This window comes from Cryptomeria japonica, chromosome 4 (assembly GCF_030272615.1).
Source record: "Cryptomeria japonica chromosome 4, Sugi_1.0, whole genome shotgun sequence".
NCBI classification, from domain to species: Eukaryota; Viridiplantae; Streptophyta; class Pinopsida; order Cupressales; family Cupressaceae; genus Cryptomeria; species Cryptomeria japonica.
The window spans coordinates 225,438,298-225,459,063 of record NC_081408.1 but is presented as its reverse complement, the minus strand read 5'-3'; the positions used below and the strand labels follow the sequence as shown (position 1 = coordinate 225,459,063).

General features: G+C 34.6%; 1 protein-coding gene across 1 annotated transcript; it reads right to left on the bottom strand.

The window, feature by feature from the left end:
- Positions 1–2,904: 2,904 nt before the first annotated feature.
- Positions 2,905–5,219, bottom strand: LOC131069749 (cationic peroxidase 2). The gene is made up of 4 exons (XM_058005289.2): positions 5,010–5,219; positions 4,740–4,919; positions 4,377–4,542; positions 2,905–3,329 (listed from the first exon to the last, which is right to left on the bottom strand). Exons 1-4 carry the CDS (start codon positions 5,217–5,219, stop codon positions 2,905–2,907), a joined length of 981 nt encoding a protein of 326 aa, XP_057861272.2.
- Positions 5,220–20,766: the final 15,547 nt, after the last annotated feature.

The window sequence follows — 20,766 nt, the reverse complement described above, 5'->3', positions numbered from 1 at the left end:
TCCAATCTCCTTCTTCTCATAGGCACTCTTCTCCCTAGTCTTCCTCATCTATTTCAGACTCCTTCCTAATTATCCCCTGATTGGGGGTCTCCGAGGTCTCAGCACAAGACTCCAAAGCCTTCAAACTATCTAGAAGGTCTAGAGTAACACCATCACTAGATATTGGATTAGTATCACCAACCTTAGGGTCAGCAACAATGACCTCAATCACACAGGAATCTTCAAGCTCTACAAACTTCTTAGGGGGAATGACAGGGATCAAATCAGGAATGGGTTCAGATTGAGAGGGGAGCTCAACCTCGATGATGAAGGGAGGATCCTTTGATGAAATATCCTCAAATGAGACATCCATGTCTACCGAACTTCTATGAGAAGTTATATTCATCAACCCAACCTAGCCCCCTCCCAAACTCAACTCACTACTCACACCAACTCTATCCTTAGGGTTATGGGCATCATGGTTATCACCATTAGAGATTAGGCTAGAGAATTTCATTTCCAAGGGGACCTCAAGGCCATCATCTTCCATGGGAGATGTTAAATTGCTATCCAGATTAATCTTATTAGTCAAAATACTAGGACCATTTGCCCTAATTTTTTCCAATGCTAATTGTTGTGCATTTTTCCTCCTTCTTTTCTTAGGGTTCTTCCCTAAAATTTGAAATTCCTCCTGCAAATTCTCATTTATCTATTTTAGAGCATTTGAGATTGCAGAATGGGGGGTGAGGGGAGCACCAGAGGTACCAGAGTTGAATATTTTTCCATCTTCCAGGGGTTTAGAGTTTTCCCCTTTTAACAAGTTATTGATTTTTTTACTAATGCCACTGAGCTTATCCATGCTCGAGATGTGCATTTCATGAATAGGTGGCGGGTTGTCGGATTGATTGCGAGGTCTATCTGAGCCCTTAGTTTTATTAATAATCAGGCAATTCCTGCGGATATGCCCTTCTTTCTTGCAGAGAAAGCACGCGTTCACCCCACCAAGGATTTCAATAGGGCAAACCACGACTTTGGTTTCAAGATTAATATTAACCGTTTTGGGGAAATCACACCCAGGATTAAGTGATATCAACACCCTAGCATCTAAATGAGGAATAAGCGACGATGAGTTATCAATCCGAATAGCTTTGCCTATCGGTTCCAGTATTTGGGGTATGAATTTCCATAAAAGTGGAGGCACTTCTCGGATTAGAACCCATCTAGAGCACGAGAGTGCAAGAATTTCTTCATTGACCGCTTCCGATGTCCATTCTAGGGCATGAAATGTGCATTTTTCAACAGACCAGTATTGTTTACTAAGCACTTATTTCTGCATTTTATGATCTTTAAAAAAAATAACAAACAATCCTTTTTGAATGAGTCTACAGAACGATACCAAGTAACCTAATTTAGTATTCCAAATATTCTTAATCCAATCATCAATGAATTTACGAGCAGGGCATTTATCCAAGTCCACAGTAGCAAAGAAAATTGCAGTGTCTCTAAGTCTATCCTTTTCCATATTAATTTCTTTACACATTAGGTCATTAGGAGAGATGGAGATAGATTCCCGGGCCGAGTGAGGGTCCTTGCCTTCTCCACAGGGGCTGCCATTAGGGTTCATGACAAACCTCACACCTTCGACAACAGAGGGAGAAGAAGATGTGACCACATCTTTGAAGGACTTAGGTTTAAATGTGGCATCGTTGTTGATTTTTGCGCTGACTCCGGAAGAGCCCTCCATTAACTGGCATTAAACACCCGCACAAGGGAAGGCAGAGAGAAGCAACGGCGAGGAGGACGTAGAGGGAGCCTGCACACAAAAAAATTAATGAACTTACCTACGTGGGAGGTCCACATACATCCCCACGTCAGAGCCTATGGCACTGCAACCAAAGTCTAAACCCTAGGTCAAGACAAAGTTGCAGAGTGAGCCACGATTTAGATAAGACGATTATTTTAGATTAGTGATGATGATTAATTACTAGGACAAAGACAATGATGATGATATTAATGACATAACCAAAAAATTAACAATAAAATCAAAAGAAACATTCTGACTTTATGGATGATTGTGATAACCATCCATAAAAATTCATAAACATGATTTTTACTAAAAACATATAAAATTTAAATATAATCTAATTAATAGATCTAAATGGGGCTCTTTTCATAGTGTGTTGGTTAAGTGGTGGTGTTGTTGTCACCATCAAGGTTCAAATCCCAACTAGGTCATTGTGATCATAGGATTGTGTCTTTGTTGATCCAATATGCTTATGTCCAATAATTTCTTAATTTAGAAAAAATAATAATAGACCTAATAAATCTTAAAAATAAATTTAGACAAAAATAATGTTTGATTTTACTATTCTTTAACTAATTAACCATTAATATTACATAAAAATTTAATGCAATTGATAAATTCAAATCTACAATTTTTATATATGACTTAAAAATTTATTAATTTCTTTGTAAAACCATCAAACTTAATATTTTAAATTAAATGTTAAGTAAATCAGTGTACACTTAGTCCCCATCCCGCTTTTAATTAATTAACCATTAATATTGCATTGAATCTTTAATGCAATTGATGAATTCAAATCTACAATTTTTATATATGAGTTAAAAATTTATATATTTCTTTGTCAAACATCAAACTTGATATTTTGAATTAAATGTTACAAGGAAATCATTGTACTTGGTCTCCATCCTGCTGAGAATACAATTTATGGAAGGAATAACTAAACCTTATTATTTAAGAACAATGTGACACATGATATCAATATTTATCTGTTGTGAGGCCCATAAAATAGAATAGAACCAATTAACCGGCCTCCTCTTTGTTATAGTACCTATAATCCATCTACTCTTGCCTTATACATAATACAAAGGCCAATGAACTTTATTAAGAAAGCATTAAGCAAATCAGCCATTGAATTGAGAACATATTTTCCTAATCTCTCCTTCTGTTCCAGTCTTCACTCCAATGTTGCCCATTTTCACCATGGCTTGGGCAAAAGAAAGCTCAAATCTAAGACCAAAGAGGCCTCCTAAGGCCCCCGCATACATTTGAACCAAAGACTTAGTGGAAGGGTCAGACCAAAGCTTCTGATCAGATTCCAGTACACCATTGCCATTTCTAATGTTTCTAAAGAAACTTACATCAAAGTTATTTTGGCTATCTTTATCGAGTGCCACTCTCTTGGTGGCATCTCCATCAGCTGGGCAAAGCCTTTGCAACTCTGCCAGATAATCCGGGTTTATCGTTGGATCAGCATTCCCAGTGGACGTGAAGTTGTACAGACGGTATCTGAAGAATTGGCAATCTGTTTGTCCGATGGTATGTCCTCCTAATGTTTTTATCATAACATCAATCAATTTAACAGTCAGAAAGACATTGTTTGTCCCATGGTCTGCCCTCCCAGTTTATTTTTATCATTGCCTGAATCAATTTAACAATGAAGAATATATTCTACATAGCAAAACAATTTAGCATTCATATTATTTCAAATATTGATAATAAAGATGTTTTATTTAAACAATGGATTTTATACTTTGATTTGTTTAAATGGTTCAATTTGAATCACACTAATAGTGGGTCTTTCTGGAGAAGCCATTGTCATTTGAGAGCCACACTAATAAGTGGGTTTTGTTGGCTTATTTTTAAATCACACTAATAAGTGGAGCCTATAAGACCCTATAGGAGAAATGAAAGTGAGATTCGATGAGCCACCTAAACAAATCAAAACTTAGAGTAGATTTTAATGGAGAAGTGAGTGTGATTTTAGATGAACCACATTAATAGATGAGTCCTAGAAATTGAATGTGATTTCAAATGAGCCACCTAAACATATCATGACTTAGAGTGGATTCTATTGAAAAATTGAATGTGATTTCAAATGAGCCACTCTAATAGATGAATCTTATTACCTCATTCTAAATCACACTAATAAGTGGGTCCTACAAAAGAAACTAAATGTGAGTTTAGATGAGCCACCTAAACATATCAAGACTTAGAGTGGGTTCTATTGAAAAAATGAGTTTGATATCAAATGAGCCACTATAATAGATAGATCCTACTAGCTTATTTTAAAACACACTAGTAGATGGTCCTAGTGACCTATTTTAAATCACACTAATAGATGTGTCTTACAAAAGAAATTGAATGTGATTTCAAATGAGCCACGTGAGCATATCAGAACTTAGAATACATTATATTGGAGAATTGAGTGTAAACATATCAAACTTAGAATGGATTTTATTGGAGAATTGAGTGTGATTCAGATGAGCGACACTAATAAAAGAGTTCTATGACAAAAACGAATGTGATTTCAAGTAAGCCATCTAAACAAATCAAAACTTAGAATGTGTTATCTAAACCTTTAAATGTTTCTTACCTACGAGAGTGACGAGATCCTCGGTTGTGAGTTCCTTCGCAGCAAATTTGTCCTTCTGCACACTCACTGAATCTGTTGGTGATGGAAGATTGGCAAGTACTTCTGAAGCATATGAAACCAATCCATCTCTCCTTCCAGTCCACACTGACCAGCTCAATCCCTTAGTCTACAGTTACATTTTCAAAACATTACTCTCACTTTCTAAAATATAATAAAACATAATGAGATGAACAAAGACAAATGGCTATCCAGTCTTTAGAATACACCAATACGAGATTATTGTCTATAAAGATAACAAATTAGTGTATTTTAGAAATTGGATAGCCATTTCCGTGACAAAGAAAGATAGAGATATATGATTACCAGAACTACTGAATCTCTTGCTGCAATGGCGAGTATATCAGCACAAGAAACAACGCCAGGACATTCTGCTTCGATTTTACCCTTGGCATCCTCGATCACTTCGAATCCCCTCAATCCCAAATTGGGAATGGCAGTCCTCTCGGAAGAAGGGCCACTTATTAGTACAGATCCATCACAGCCCTACACACACACATATATAAAAATATAAGTTAGATCTTTCTCTAGGAGGTGGACCAGCTAATGCATAGCAATGAGTGGTTCAATCCAAACCTGAACAAAGCAGTCGTGAAAGTGAAGCCTGAGAAGACCAGCTGCAATTCCTATGTTGGCATTAACATAAGATTCCACAGTGGATTTCACAATCTTCTCTGCTTTGGGACAGGTTTCAGAATAGAATCCAACTCTAGTGCTTCCTTGGATCATGCTCACATTAGCGAACAAGAAAACAAGGAGAATTATAATGGCTACTACTTGATCCATTTCCTTAAAACGAAAAATTTCAAGCAAGAAGGATTCCTCTTGTTCGCTCAGAACATAAACCACTAATGTTGTATATTGGGTGGAAGCCTAGCTCTCTCTAAATATAAATACATACATATCCATATAAATGTGATTATTAGTAAATGCAGATGGAGTAAACGTAAAGTTTTTAAGCCGCCTCGCAAGAAATGAAGAATCTGAATCGTGCATAAGTTGCTTAGACTCCCTGCGATTGGGCTACCATGGCTGCGCCCCTGATTTGTAATTATCACATCTTTCTATAAAAAGACATTTTTAGGGCAGCTCAGTAGACGCTTACCAGTCCATTGTCTATTTTATTAAATGGTTATATTTTGATCAGAAAAGCATGTGAATTTATAATAGATGGTGTATACTTAAATTCTGCAAGTTATATTTTTTTTTGGTAACAGTATGGGCAAAACTATTGAAAACTTTTGCAAGTTGTTGAATAATATTAAAATTAAATTTATTACTAGATATTCTATATCGAACCATACATTATTTACTTTCTTTTTTAAAAAAGTTATTTAGTAATGTTTTATTTAAACATGATATTTTGATGTTTTCAATATATTATTTAATAAAAGATTTTATTTATTTATTTTTATATATATTGCAATGGCTAATAATATATAATTAAATTAATTTTAGCAGACTTATTAGCCAATAAGGGATGTGAGTCAAATGAGGAAGCTTTTTTTCACTCTCTCGGTCAGGTTCATGAAGACGAATGCCTCGGGGTACAACTGGCTTTCGATGTGTCGCTTGGTCCCACTCAGATTGTTTAATCTAATGTTGTTTGTTGTGGGTGCAGGGCCTCTCATTCTTCAAAGTATCGGAGTTGGAACTTCCCCCATTGCCCCAATATGTGTCCGGTTGAGGTTTAATTTTAGTTGATCTCACTCCAAGAACCGTCTGGTGGCCTGTGTTGTGGAAAGATCTTTGGGCCATGGTTAGCCATGTCACTGCTGACTTTCATGTGAGGACGCTTCCAGCCTGGTAAGGCTTTTATGCAGAGTAGTTGGGGATTGTCATTTTTACATTCTTTCGAGTGGCATGTAGTACAGGATGAGATCAGCTTGGCGGCTTTGGTCCTTCCCACGCTTTGAGTTCCTTTCAATATCTTCACACATGGGGGAAGGACGAGTGTCCTCTAGCTTGGGATTTATGGAAGTACTTCAAGCACAAGGATCCGTTAGGCAGGCCACATGTTCGCTCTCTGCAGGATCCCCAATCCTGTCATTCCCTGCGGCGGATCCCAACTTGCGGAAATTTCAGGGCTCCCACATATCTGCAAGCTACCATGTCCTTTCTCACAATAAATGTGATTATTTAAGATCAATAAGGAGGTCCTACGTGGAATCTTAAGGACATGGAATGAATTCAATTGTGATGGCTCACATGAGCTACACTGATTCCTTTGCATCATTTTCCCTCAGGTTTCTCTATTTATCGGCCACTGGAAGCATGCTCCTTCAGAATTGCAGGCTCATTTTTAGTTGGTCCAATTTCTTGCTTTCCTCGTTATTTGAGCTCTCATGGCAATTATGGCCCTTCGAATTTACTTGGAGGGAGGTCGTCTTGACCAGAGACAGAATGCTCTAGCTCGTCCTCTAAAACTTGCAGACTCCTTTGCAATCCCATGTGAAGTTTGTGAGTGGGCGGTGAGGACTATTCTTGGGGAGGAATGGATTGCAGCCAACCCAATGGCCTCTCCAAACCCAGTGGCTTCCAGACTGGTGTCTATGGTGATGGACCTCACACAGTCTCAGGGCTATACAAAGTTGGTGGTGGCAGCTTTTGTTCATCCTGCCTTATTTTCTTGGGAGGATTTGAACCTGCAATTGGAGAAGTATGATTTGTTTACTGGAGAGGTGTGGTGGGGAGGTTTTTTAAATATATATCTCTTTGTTTTTTACTCAGTGCCAAGAGTTGTTTTCCTCTCCTTCATCTATGGCCTGGGATACGCATCTCCCCATACTTTTCTCCACTAGGTTCAACTCTTTGAAGATCAAATAGGGGAGCCATTGGCTTCAATTATTATGGCTAAATCCAGGGTTGTGTGGAAGATCCTTGATCATGCGTTGGTTGACCCTCACGAGTATCCCTCATCTTTCCCAACTCCAATGGAGGCCACTTCATCTCAAGAATCCAGAATTGGAATATGATATTTCGCCAGTTGGGGTGGCAGGTTAAAGGTCGTAGAAATGGGGTTGATCTGAGCATGGCACTTTCAAACATGTAGCCCCTTGTCCTTTTTGATAATCTTGCTCCATCAATTGTTCGGATTTTGTTTCTTCTATTGTCCATATCGGGAAAGATTTTGTCTCTCTTAGGCTCCGTCTGGGGTTTTTTCAAATGACCCCTTGTCTACTTGGGGGGGGGCTTTCTTTTGGATTTGTATTTACTAGGGGGATGGAGATAGTATTTTATCTATGTATATGTAAATCTTCAGTTATTATCAATATATTATGGGCCATGGCCTTTTGTCAAAAAAAAACAATTAAATTAATTAATTTATAGACAAAGACACATTGATAGGGTTCTATAAATGAGATGTTGACATTCACCCAAAAACATAATTTCCCTCGTTATCAAAAATAATTGTTCTAAGAAATTTGATTCAATGAGCCCTATTGAATCTTTTATTTGGCTTCCAATCTTGTCCTATAATCAATTTATAGACATTTTTTCTTTAGTTTGAGCTTCATGTGTGATTTCATGGTGATTTTTGTGTTCATATATTGTATTAAGCTCTGTAGCAAAATTGATAGCATGCACTTTGAGTGAAGTATGAAGCATTAATCATGTGTACTATGTATTGGGTGGATATAAATTGAGATTAATGATCATGTGTGATAAGAATGGATTTATTACAATAGTTGATAGAGACATTTGTTCTACATAGCTATTGTGTTCTTGGGAGTGTGTGAACCATTAATCTCCTTTTAATTGCATAGATTGTGCATCTCCTTATGACATCAAATATCATTGTTTCCTTATGTGTGAACCATTAATCTCCTTTTAATTGCATAGATTGTGCATCTCCTTATGACATCAAATATCATTGTTTCCTTAATATTGCACCATTGATTATGAGGTTTTGCATTATTTTATGGTGGGGATGTCTCCCAAAATATTTATTTTTTTAGCACATCAATTTTGACATTAGGTATGTTACATGTCACAATTCCACATCTTTAAAGTGAATTATTTGGTGGTTAAAAAAAATATTATGTCATTAGTTAGCTAGTTTCCATGTAATTCCATGGCGAGCTCCTTCTCTTTATCCATTTATATGCTTATGGATTATCCAAAAACTATTTATTACTTGTCAAATATATGGCAAATCATGGTTCATGCAAAGTAGAAACAGGTTGGTGTTCATTATTTTTCTTAAATTGAACCATTTGTCCATTACATTATGGTGCCCTCGAGTACTATATATATTATTATTAATTAATTATAATTTATGGATACATTAGATATTTAGTTAATTTGAATGGTCATGTGCTTTACATAATTTTAATATTTTTTATAGTTCATTACTAGTGTTTGATTTACAATCAACCATCAAATATGAGTATAGGGTGAGATTTATGTTTCATGCAAGCCTTTTTGAGTTTAGAGAAATATACTAGACACATGTTATCCTATTGATTAGTTGTGATCCACATTCCCTATAGTGGTTCCTTTTTCTCTTATATGTTGTATGAACTAGGGTGATGTTTGTTAAATGTTTCTATCGATATGGACCTTTGTGGTGGTCCCAAGAATTTATTACATATAATGATGATAACAACATATATGCCCCTCCCTACGGATGTGGTTCTGATGGTTGCGGATAGGCCATGGACTCAATCGTTGGATTATGAGGGCCTCCCCTTTCGCTATCGAAGATGATTCTCAACGGGTCACTTAGTTTCAGACTATTCTCTCTCCCATCACAGAGGTGTTGCTACTTGGTGGAAGGATACTACTAAAGATCACTTGACGAGTAATGCTTCTCATTTCGTTGACTCCTCTTTGGAGGATGATGTCTCCTCCCGAGATGAGGTGCCCCTTACTTCTGATGAAGCCTTTGTTGATGTTACTATTGTCATGGACTCTTTTGCCCCTTTGGCTCCTACATCTGTTGCTCCTACTCCATAGCTTCGCTCTTCTCTTGGCGATTTTGCTCTTGTTGTTGTTCTACAGCAACGGTCTGTTGTTGTCCTGCAACAATCTGGTAGTAACTCTATCGGGTCCTCCCCACCTAATTTTTATTTGCATGTTCCTAATGACAGTTTTGCTTGGGTAGTTGTTTGTCACAAGCGGAAGGGAAAATATGCCCCCCTTTCCCAACCCCCCTTCATCAAGTTCTGGGTGTTTCCCCCCCTCTTGAGATAGGTTGGGTCATTGCAGGTTTGACAGTTTGTTTGGCATGTCTGTCTTTGTTTATTTGGGGTTTGTACCCTTGCTTGGTTTGTTTTCTACCTTTGGGCTTTTGATTAATTTTTTATAGTCTTTTGGCTATGTAAAGGGTCAGTGCCCTAGTTAATGCTACTTTTTTACTCAAAAATAATATATTATTACATGGTGATATACATTGGGAAAAGAGATCCTAGGCTTATCAATGCAAACTAAAGATCCCAAATACCAGTGCATAATGTTGGAACATGAATAGGCCTAGCTATAGTCTTGCTAGGAGAGCTAGGCACTAAGGTTATATTCCTTTGTTGCAAAACAAATTAGATTGTGAAGTGTGTGTACAAGATCTAGGGTATTCATAGAAAAATGATTCAATTCGACAAAAAATAGTAGATATAGAAAGAATAATTGTAATAGCAAGTCGGATTTGGGACAAAGATATTTAGAGAAACATGGATCTAAAATTTAGAGTGAAATGTGGTAGACATGGGTACTGGGCGCCCTAGTACAAAGGTGATTGAAGCTAAAGAAGGTGATCAAAAATGTTGTCCAGATGCTCTAAAATATTGTCTCTCAAAAATTAAGCTCAAAATTGTAGGATAGAGGAGCTAGGCAGATTAATACTAGATTTTTCATTTGTTTGAAATTTGTCACAACCTTCTTTTCACTCTTGTAAATTCATCTTCTACTTCTTCCTCATCTTCTTCTTCCTCTTCTTCTTTCTTCTTCTTCTTCTTCTTCTTCTTCTTCTTCTTTCTTCTTCTTCTTCTTCCTCTTCTTCTTCTTCCTCGTCTTCTTCTTCCTCTTCTTCTACTTCTTCCTCTTCTTCTTCTTCCTCTTCCTCTTCTTCTTCCTCTTCCTCTTCTTCTTCTTCTTCTTATTCTTCCTCTTTGTCTTCCTCTTCTTCTTCCTCTTCTTCTTCATCTTCCTCTTCTTCTTCTTCTTCTTTGTCTTCAATATAAAGCTTCATCCTTTACCTTTTCTTTCTTCTCATATTCTATGTTCATTTGTGAAGAGGATTCACCATCAGTTGGTACTTCTTGTTCTTTAGAAGGAGGAGCTTTAGAGTCCCTTAGTGGATAATAATGTGGGGTAAAAGCACAAAGTTGTGTCACACTTTTATAAAAGAAATGGCCAATGTTGATTCAACATTTTAAATTGAATCAATAGAAAGTGAAATATATGTTTTGAATTTTGAAATAACATGTAAACTAATAAACTGTATATTTTTTGTGTATTTTATGTTTGTAATTTAAAAAAAAAAATTATTTGAATATACTTTCTTATAAAGTAAACTCTATAATTTAGATGCTGATAAAATACTAAAATGGCGTCACACTTTATATAGTAAATTTTACTTTTTTTTCCTTCAATTTTTTTGTGTATATTGATAACTTGAAACTTTAGTGCAAAATTGTATTTTTAACTATTTTTTATGTATATATATTTTTTAATAAATTTGAAAAGTTGTGTTTACTAAAACATAACTATTTCCATTTGGAATCACCTTTTCTCCTATTTATTTATCCAAATTAAAAAATAATTATATCATCTTAGCATAGACTCTTTTCTCTAGTGCATTTATTTTTTCAAAAATTTTAAAAAGATTTTAGTATTTTTCCTTTACAAGATAATCAACCTTATATTTTAGCGTTGATGACCTAATTTCAATAAAGATAAAATATAAAATATAAAAAATAATTAAAATATTAAAAGATATATATTTTGGAAAATTCACTTATAGATCTATAAAAGGGTAATTTTGTATTTCAAAAAAAATATTATTTATAAGAGTAGTCCAGTTGTTGAAACATCAAGATTTTCAAAAAAAAAATTGGTAATTAGACCCAAAGTGGTATAAAATATACCTTTAGTAGACAATTACAATTGGAAAAGTCATGCCCTATAAATAAGATAGCTATAATGAATCTATATATAGACCATATGTTTGACTAAAATTAATTTTTAGTTAGAATTTCTTAAATTCACTTGTGCTAATAAGTTGGCATGAAATGTGACACAGTTTTGTGCTTTTACCCTATGGTGGAGAGGGTAGAACAGTCGATACATGAGGTGGAGGACCTGAAGGAGATGGAGAATAAGGTGGTTAAGGTGGTGTTAAATAGAGACCTTTGGTGGCACAAGAGGTAGAATAAGAGCCCAAGGTGAAGAAGGTGGAAGATTACTTCATGGAGATGGAGGAAGAGAAGAGGTGATTGATGAGGAAGAGAAGATGGTGGAGGAGTTGGAGCATGTTTTGAATGACTTCTCTTCCTCCTTTGGAGAGGGACTTCTTCTTCTAAACTCTCTATTAGTAATTTCTTCTATCTTTCTCTTCTTGAGGCCTCTATTTCCTTAGGCACTTCCTTCCCCTTAACCTTAGTGACAATTGAACTATAAGATTATCATGTTTTGTGCTTTGAAGGTTCTTGAACCTTTGGCTTCAACAATTATATCATTTTGAAGAGAGATGACAACCAACTTTAGAGTATGCCACCACATGATTTTCTCTAGCTCCCATGCTCGAGTCCTTGGGAATCGAGCAACCTACATTGTAGATAGGAACATTAAAAATTCCTTGAGAATTATAGGTTAGGAGTAGCCTTTTTCATCATATTTTAAGTCCTTGGGGACTTTGACAATATTGTGGGATCTTATGGGATCAATTTTAACCTATAGTAATCCATGAGCGGAACCTTGTATTCATCAAAACAAATTTCCCAATGGTTCTCCAATGCAACCTCATGGTTATAGAAAGCTCCTATGACAAGACTAATTTTTTTGAAGGAATCAAACTTGTTACATATATATCCATTGTTTTTACGTTTTGTATGTTATCATAAGAATAGACACCAACCCTTATAGTAAATGGAAAGTCCACCTTGCATTTTCCTACTACCATTGTGTGCACTTCAACTGTTTTCTATACAACTCCAATAAGACCAATATGTCATATAGGTATCTTAGCAACTTATAAGGATCTTTATGACACCCTATCACTTTTATGTAAGAGAAAGTCATGAATTGGATGTACAAATTCCCCAAATATGTCATCTTTGCAATAGTCTCCAAAAGAATATTTTAGCGTAATAATTCTCTAAATTCTTAATGATGGCATAGGTAATGGCATCATTTACCAAGAAATAGTTCTTTAAGATCAAAATCACAATAAGTTAGGGATATTGATGGTAGACTCTGACAATCCTAGACTACAAAGAGCCAATTCTCCAAAGTCCAGGGAAGGAAGCTTGATATGCCATCAAGTAGAACAAGTATGATGTCATGTAAAATTTAGAGCTCTTCAACACATCAATCAATTGATCTTGCAGGTAGTCACTGATGATAGTAACCTAGTCAATCTTGTACTTTTTAGTGATAGTCAAAATATAATAGCATGTCCATTGATTAAAATCCCTATGGGGTAGGCATATACTCCATTGAGAAAGATTATCTAGTTTCCATCATCTATCCTAAATTCACTTCTATGTAGTATTTTGGCCATTTCCATGACCACTTTCTTGGGGTTGATAAAATTGAGAGAAGTCTTGCTATTTCCCTTATAGTAGTTTAAACCTTATTTCAAGCCAATGTTTGCATACTTTTATTGTACATAGATGCTAAAGACCTTATCAATTATCTATGGATTGATGTCCAAAACTACCTCTCATGAAGGTCTAATGATTTGATTTCTTTCTCTAGTTGTAATGTTGTGCACAAGTCATGACCAACTTGGGAGATTGCACTAGTACTAGAAAGGAAGATGCATTTTGTCAACCTTGATCTTGTGAGGGATGAAGCCATTTTTGTCCTCTCACTCTCTCCAAGAACTCATCTAGGTCTACATGTCCCAAATCTGTGTCTCCAATATCATTATATAGTGAGTACATTTTAGAGGAAAGAAGATAGATCATTTTTATCAATATTTCATCTTGCCTTGTTCCTATTGCATTGTACCTACAAAAAAATAAGGCATCCATTAGGCATAATCAACATCTTTAACAAATCAATTAACTCTCTTATTGGGATTCCAACTTAGCCTCTACCTCCTTTAAGTCATAGTGTACCAACCCTAATTCTTTATACTTAATCAGTTATTCATGATTTTGGGGGTTGAGGTTTGAGGTTTCTTCCTATCATCTTCTAAATCCATGGGTCATTCCTTGGGTGGAAACACTAAACACCATTATCCAAAAAGCCTTTAATAACAAGCAATATTTTTCGAGGTCAAAATTTGAGGAGAACGTTTATATATACTTCTATAATTTTTTGGTAAATTTCAAGCCAATGAGTCGATGTGCAACAAACAAACTCAACTAAATCGAGGGTTAGGAATCAATCATATATCATACATGATATCATAGTTTAAATGATTGATCATTAGAAACTAACACAACTTTCCAAGAACCAAAGACATATGATGAACTTGGGGTTTGAGGATTGGTACTTTTCATTAACCCCTTCTTGAATAGAACAAACTTTGTAAATGGGAAGCTTGAGGCTAAAAGGTTGACAAACATACAAAAATATTCAAGGATCAATGTTCAAGACTTATGTTTACCACTTTCATTTACAATATTCTTAAACTTTAAAGTGAAATCTTGATGATTGATACATGATGACATTAACTTGGAGATGAATCTATAAAGAGAACATTTTCAAGATCAAGGATAGACAAGTAGCCTTTCCTCTTTTGCAAAATTTGCATAAAGTTAATATGGTGAGGCCTTGACAAGAAAGGCCCAATGGACCTAGAAAACTAGAGCCTTTATAGAACATTTTAGTGATCGAGGATCAAAGGAAAGCCTTACCCTCTTTCACAAAGTTATTCAAGGCAATTAAGGTGAAATATCAACAAGAAATGCATAAAAGAATTGGCTGATTTGGACATTTTAGGAATGATTTTTCAAGTGTTGAGGATCGACTCTAACCCTTGCTACTAAAAGGATACAAACCAAAAAGGGCACACCTAAGGCTCGATTGAGACATGATGATGACATCGTGAACAACCTTGATCGACGCATTAAGACAGAATAGGATTCAACAAGCGAAAACAAATGAAAATAAGTAAAACAGAGAAAACAGAGAAAAACCTAAGGCAAAAGAAAAATCCAAGGTTGAATCTAAAGATAAAAATTTAATGAAAAAATAAAAAAGGTGAAACCCAAAACATAAAATCACTAGAAACACTAAGAGATATCATAATTGATTTGTAGATGAAGGAAGAACACCAAAGAAAGAACAAGCACATGGATGTGTGAAAGGTACAAAGGCAAGGACCATGAACAGACACCGCAAAGGAATAGGCAAACACAAGAACCCAAGACATATGAGAAAGCACAAAATGAAGAGGACGGGTGTGGAGGCAATGAAGAAAAGTTGTAAATATCTTAAACGCGCACAAGCAATATGTTCAAATGGTGCTCAAATAGCGAGTTTATTCTTTTAAAACACATTGAACAATGAAATTCAACTATCATTAATGCATACCAAACACAATGAATCATCATCAGACTCAAGGTTCGAGGTGACAAGACGATGTCGTAATTGGTGTCTCAAGGATCAAGCTTTTGAGATTTCATCTTCTAGCATGACAAGACTCAAAACACTAATAGCCACACTAGAAAGGAAAAAGGTAGGAAGAGGAACCCATCGAAGATTGAGGCCAATGACGGCATTCCAAAAGAAAGACATTTGATCACTGAAAGGGAAAAGGAAAACAAAATCAAGAGAGAATAAACAAAAGGACAAAGGGAAAAGAGAAATAAAAGAGAAAGAGGGGTCAATTATGTCATAAAATAAAAAAATTGGGTGTGGGTGCAAGGCACAACAATACTACTACAGAGGTAGGAGGAACCAAAGAAACCACTAGAAGGTGAGGAATCATAAGTGCATAGGGACACTTCAACACCAGAAGTTGATTTTCCTTTATGACCTCTTTTAGGTAGGTGGGAGAATTGAAGCCACCATTGAAGGGTGGGAAACTAAAAGGGGAGGTCTAAACATTAGGGGTGGTCTCCCTCTTATAGCTACAAGGGATGAGGAAGGAATTGAGACCAACAATGGATGTTGCACATGAGACTAAGCGAGAAATAGGAAGGTGGGCTAGCAAATATGACTTTCCCTTTACCGTCAAGGAGGTATGTAAGTGGATAGAAGAAATATATGAAGGATAAGAAGCCAAAGGAAGTGCAACTAGGAATGACGAGGAAGGACCAACAAAAAAAATATATTCTTTTAGTTGACTAAAATTTTTGGTATGATTTAAACAAGAAATCTGTAAAAGTTCATAGATGTCCTATCAAGGTGGGCCAAAAATAATCTAAAGAGAAGTTCCCATGAAAAAAAGTGGTTGGAATCCACTATGCTAGATTGTGTGCACAACTCCATTATGAGGAACTTAAAAGACTCATACACAGAGGTGATTGCCTTTATAAAAGCAATCCAAGGATATCCTAGCTTTGCACAAAAGTAGTTGAAATTCATAATGGAGAAAGTGGGAACATCCAAGCATTTAAGTCATACCTAAACCAAGAGAGTAATTAAACCCAAGGTGAGGAAGTATAAGTTGTCATGGCTTCATATAAAGACATGTTTTCTCATTTTCATCTCAATATAGTTGATGTACATATAAGGTATCCTTTGTAACAATATTAACCATGCTAGTAGGGTCAACTAATACTCCTATACTATGCTTCCTATTGAAATCTATAGAAATGTAGAAAGGATCGCCATAGATCATATCAAGCATGTTGATGGGACAAAAGGATATAGTAGTTTAAATATAGATCATTCTCAAAATGATTGAAGACAAATATTCATCATTCCTATTATATTAGAAACAGAAGATTCAAATGCACTAGTTTTATACTCCAATATGGAAGAAGCAAGTTCACAACCAATGAAATTATAAGAATGTTTTGGGAAACATTTTGTGTATATCTAAAATAAATTGGTTTTAGCACAAATTTGTTACTTCTATCACCACCATTTGATACTTCAATGATGTTAGAGTCGACATGGTCCTAATTATATGTTTCATATAGGCATCACTTGGTATCATGAGTAGGTATCGTAAGAAGCTAATTAAATGTGAGTGGAGGAATGGGATCCAACTATACTAAATTATTTTTGAGGAACTACTAAAGAATGGAATGAAGAGTTAGATAGCTTAGTAAACTATTTGCATTAGGGATGTAGAGCAATAGAGACAACCAATGTAGATGGTCTATTTATAACATTTGTATTTTTTTCTTCCAATAGCTGAATGTTGAAGAAGAACCTCCAAAAGGATTAGTGGGATCATGTCAAGTTGGAGCCTCAAATTCCCTAATTGATTGCTAGTATTCCCAAACATTTATACACAGAGGTGTGAAAGATGGATAACATATCCATAAAAAGTGATCTAAAATTAAAGGCTATAGGTTTCCAACGAAAACCCACCACATTTGAATTTGATAATGCATGTGGTATCTGAAAGAATAAAAATTGATAAAAAGATTGAAGTTGATGACTTTTTTCACCTGTTGTCTAGAATGAAACATATTAGTGAAAGTGACCTAGAGGCTCCAATGTTTTTTTGAAAATGTCAAAAGGAACTAATTGACTAATTGATTAAAAGAGTTTTATTGATCTAAGAATGAGTCAAATTAATCCAACACTATATTTTTTAATGATCATGGGAAGAGTTTTAATGAAAAAGCATTCTAAAAATTGAAATCATTGGACAATGTAATGAAGGAAAACACATGGGTTTATGGACCACCCTTGTTAAAAAAAATTTAAAATGGGGAACCTCAAGCCCAATAAGGAGAGAAGTAGCCAAAATAAGTAGGGAAAGTCATGGATTACACCTATAGTATGAAGGGAGTATTGGCTATGCAGAAGAAGTGGTATGCAGAAGAAGTGGATAATGAAGCTAACTAATGTAATTATTATGCATTTTTTATTATTGGTTAATAACACAATCAATAATGTGCAAAGGATTCAAAATAGTAGTGGATGTAACAACATGAGAAGTGTGAGAGCCAAAGGATATCAAGATACTGAAGCTCCCTGCGTGAAACCCAAAATTTATGGGATGAGAGGAAGGGATGAAGCCAACAAACAAACCATGTATTGTAATCAATTATGACTCATATCCATGTGTATTATATACCATATGTAATGTTGGAACTAGCATAGACATAGATATCTATGTTTTTTATGTTAGAATGCAAACCAAGACTTCCTGTTGGAGATAATGTTTATCTTGTAGAAAGTGATAATGTTTATCCTTGTAAATGATAACATTTATCTTAGTAAGTGATGGAAAACTTTCTAAATAAATCTTTGGATAAGAAGAATTTTTCAGCACACAGAAACTTCTATTAGTTTCTAGATTTGTTTTGTTATCCACTCAAGTCTATATTATCGCATCGTACATGAAAGAAATACAATATACAATTTCTTAATTTGTTTTTTTTTAATACTTCCACTAAGGGAAACTATGTAGGAATGCACATCATTGTGGATGACATGCTAGCCCCTAAATTAATTCAATACCCTTCAAGTGATTTTTTAATACAATTTTAATACCTTTGGTGAAAGGCATAGAGTCACTAGAGATAATTTTATTTTCTTAAAAAAAAAAATTGGAAATCACTCAAATGTTGATCATGGTCATGAAGTTGAGTGTTAGGTACTTTCAAAGCAGCCTTATGGTCAAAATTAGCATACACATCATGAGGGCTAATGGTCATGGAGGATAGTTACACTTGAATTTTAGCAAAATGTGTACCTATAAAATGATCGACAAATTGACTAGAATGTAAATTAAATTCAACCCTAAAAAACAAAGTTAAGCTTCCTTTGAAAGTGATCTCAATAGCATTACATTCAAGCCAACTAGTTGATGTTTTTATTTAAACTAATCTACTGTTGAATTTTTGCTAATTAACCTTTTTTTGTTTTAACCTTAAACAAAAATGTGTCTATTAAACTAAGCTAAAACACTCAGTGAAATGAACTACTACTAATTACAAAAGTAAAAAATAAAAATTATAATTTGAATATAGAAACATAAAATACAAAAAAATGGGGAACTTGGACTAGACATTTGGATCTTTCTACTTCATACATGGGTGCTTTGCACTAATGCTAGTGCAACATGTTGTCTCATATGACCAAAAAAATGAAACACTATATAATCTAAGAAAATAACACATGTACATACAAGAAGAGAAAACTTAGGAGAAATGACAATAACTAGAATGATAAAGTAACAATTATACAAACTTTTATAATGCAATAAAATAACAAAAGACGAAGATAAAAGGGAGAAGTTGTCATAAAATAATAAAAAACTATAAAAAATAACTTATACTACCTAAAACATAAAGATGAGAGAGAGATGATTTGCACTTGTTTGTGGATTTGTCTCAATCAAATCCCTATATTGGTTTTTCAACCTCCATACAAACCTATTTTTTAATAATTATTGGAAATGAAAATGGTGATCACAATAACAATGCAATCACAAGGCTATGTCAAAATATGAGAACAAAATAATAACACTATTAAATCCTAGTTGTTAAGATACTAAGCAACTTAGAAAATATTAATGATGTAAATGAGCAACAAATAAAGAGATTGAAATGACAAGAACAAGAATAAAGTCACCTCTAAACTTATAGTCAAGATGAAAAATGTTGTTTTTTGAAGTTGTTGCCATGCCTCTACAAGTACCACAAACAAGATGATGGTCTTCACATATAAATAACATTGGTAAGAGTTCCAAGAATCAATAACAGAGATAATTAGTTTGTTGGTAAAGCTTGAGAGATCTTCCAAGTGATGGATTATATGTAAAATTTTGAGAGAAGTCGTTCAAGTGAGATCAAAGAGGAGCCCAAAGGAACGGTAGTTGTTAAGGATGTGCATGACAGTTACCTTCCTCATGTTGACTATGGCAAAAATTATCACAAGAATTGTGAATTTTCACAAGACGCTAGCACATCGTGTGGAAACTTAAATTAAGGGCTCCCATCCAAACAAAGATTCAACAAATTTGAAAAATGCAATGAAAAGGGGGTAATGCACTGCCATTAAGATAATGCAAGCTAAGATTCTAGAGTGAGTGCAAGATACAACATAAAATTGCAAGAGTAAAATTTTCAACATTAAAGCTTCCTAAGATCTTTAAGATGCTCTAATCATCCTTCAATTAAATAGAATATAAAATTTATATTTAATATAATGTGAAAAAAATAATAAAATGTACAAATAAAATTAAGTTCTAGAATTCAACAAAGTTGGATTAAATCATAAGCATATAATTCCAACTCATTCCAAGGAGTGTGAAAAACATTGCAACTTCAAGTCAAATTAACTATGGAGATACAAACATGGGCACTTATAAGACTCACTAAGTCCCACATAATCACATAACAAGTCAATATTGATTAACAAGGGTAGGGATCTCATTACTTCATGAGGTGGAAGAAGATAATAAAAGATGATCCATGGTTGTATCTTTTCCACATGCCTTCTATTGGATAGTGCTACTTAAAGTCTTGAATATTCAATGTACACATTAGATCTCATCTAAAATTTTATAGCCAAAGCACCATAGGTTAGACTCATATATTTTCATGACCATAACATGGAAATAAAGGCATGTGTAACATCACATAATAAACTAACACTTGCACCATTTGGGATGCAACAATTATGCCACTTGACAATTTGATAAGTAGCAATATAATACTTTGTAAATTCTACCCATAATTGTTTATTCTTCATGTGTTGATCACACCTAATATTATTTCTTATGTGCTAGTCATAATACACTACATATTTCTCTCTAATTAGCACAAATACCATCACAAATTGTGTTCCATTTGTGAGTTTTGGAAAAAGAAAACTGAAAATTAAACTTGTCTAAAGACTTCAAAAGTTGTCTATCATTACCCTTCTAATGTTAAGCATTCATTATTCTAGGGATTCAACATGACTAAAATTTCATTCATGAACCTCAAGCATGACTCATTGAAATTAGTTCAAAAGATAATCCACATTATTTTATTCCACCACTCGGAAATCAAATTTACAAGCATTCAAATGATCAAAATACAAAGCA

What these genes read in the sequence shown, in the direction of transcription:
- LOC131069749 (XM_058005289.2), bottom strand. Translation starts at nt 5,219, where the DNA reads ATGGATCAAGTAGTAGCCATTATAATTCTCCTTGTTTTCTTGTTCGCT. An exon ending in TTCACGACTGCTTTGTTCAG is followed by an intron (nt 4,920 to 5,009) that starts GTTTGGATTGAA and finishes GTGTGTGTGTAG; the next exon opens with GGCTGTGATGGATCTGTACT. An exon ending in GGATCTCGTCACTCTCGTAG is followed by an intron (nt 3,330 to 4,376) that starts GTAAGAAACATT and finishes TAAAAACATTAG; the next exon opens with GAGGACATACCATCGGACAA.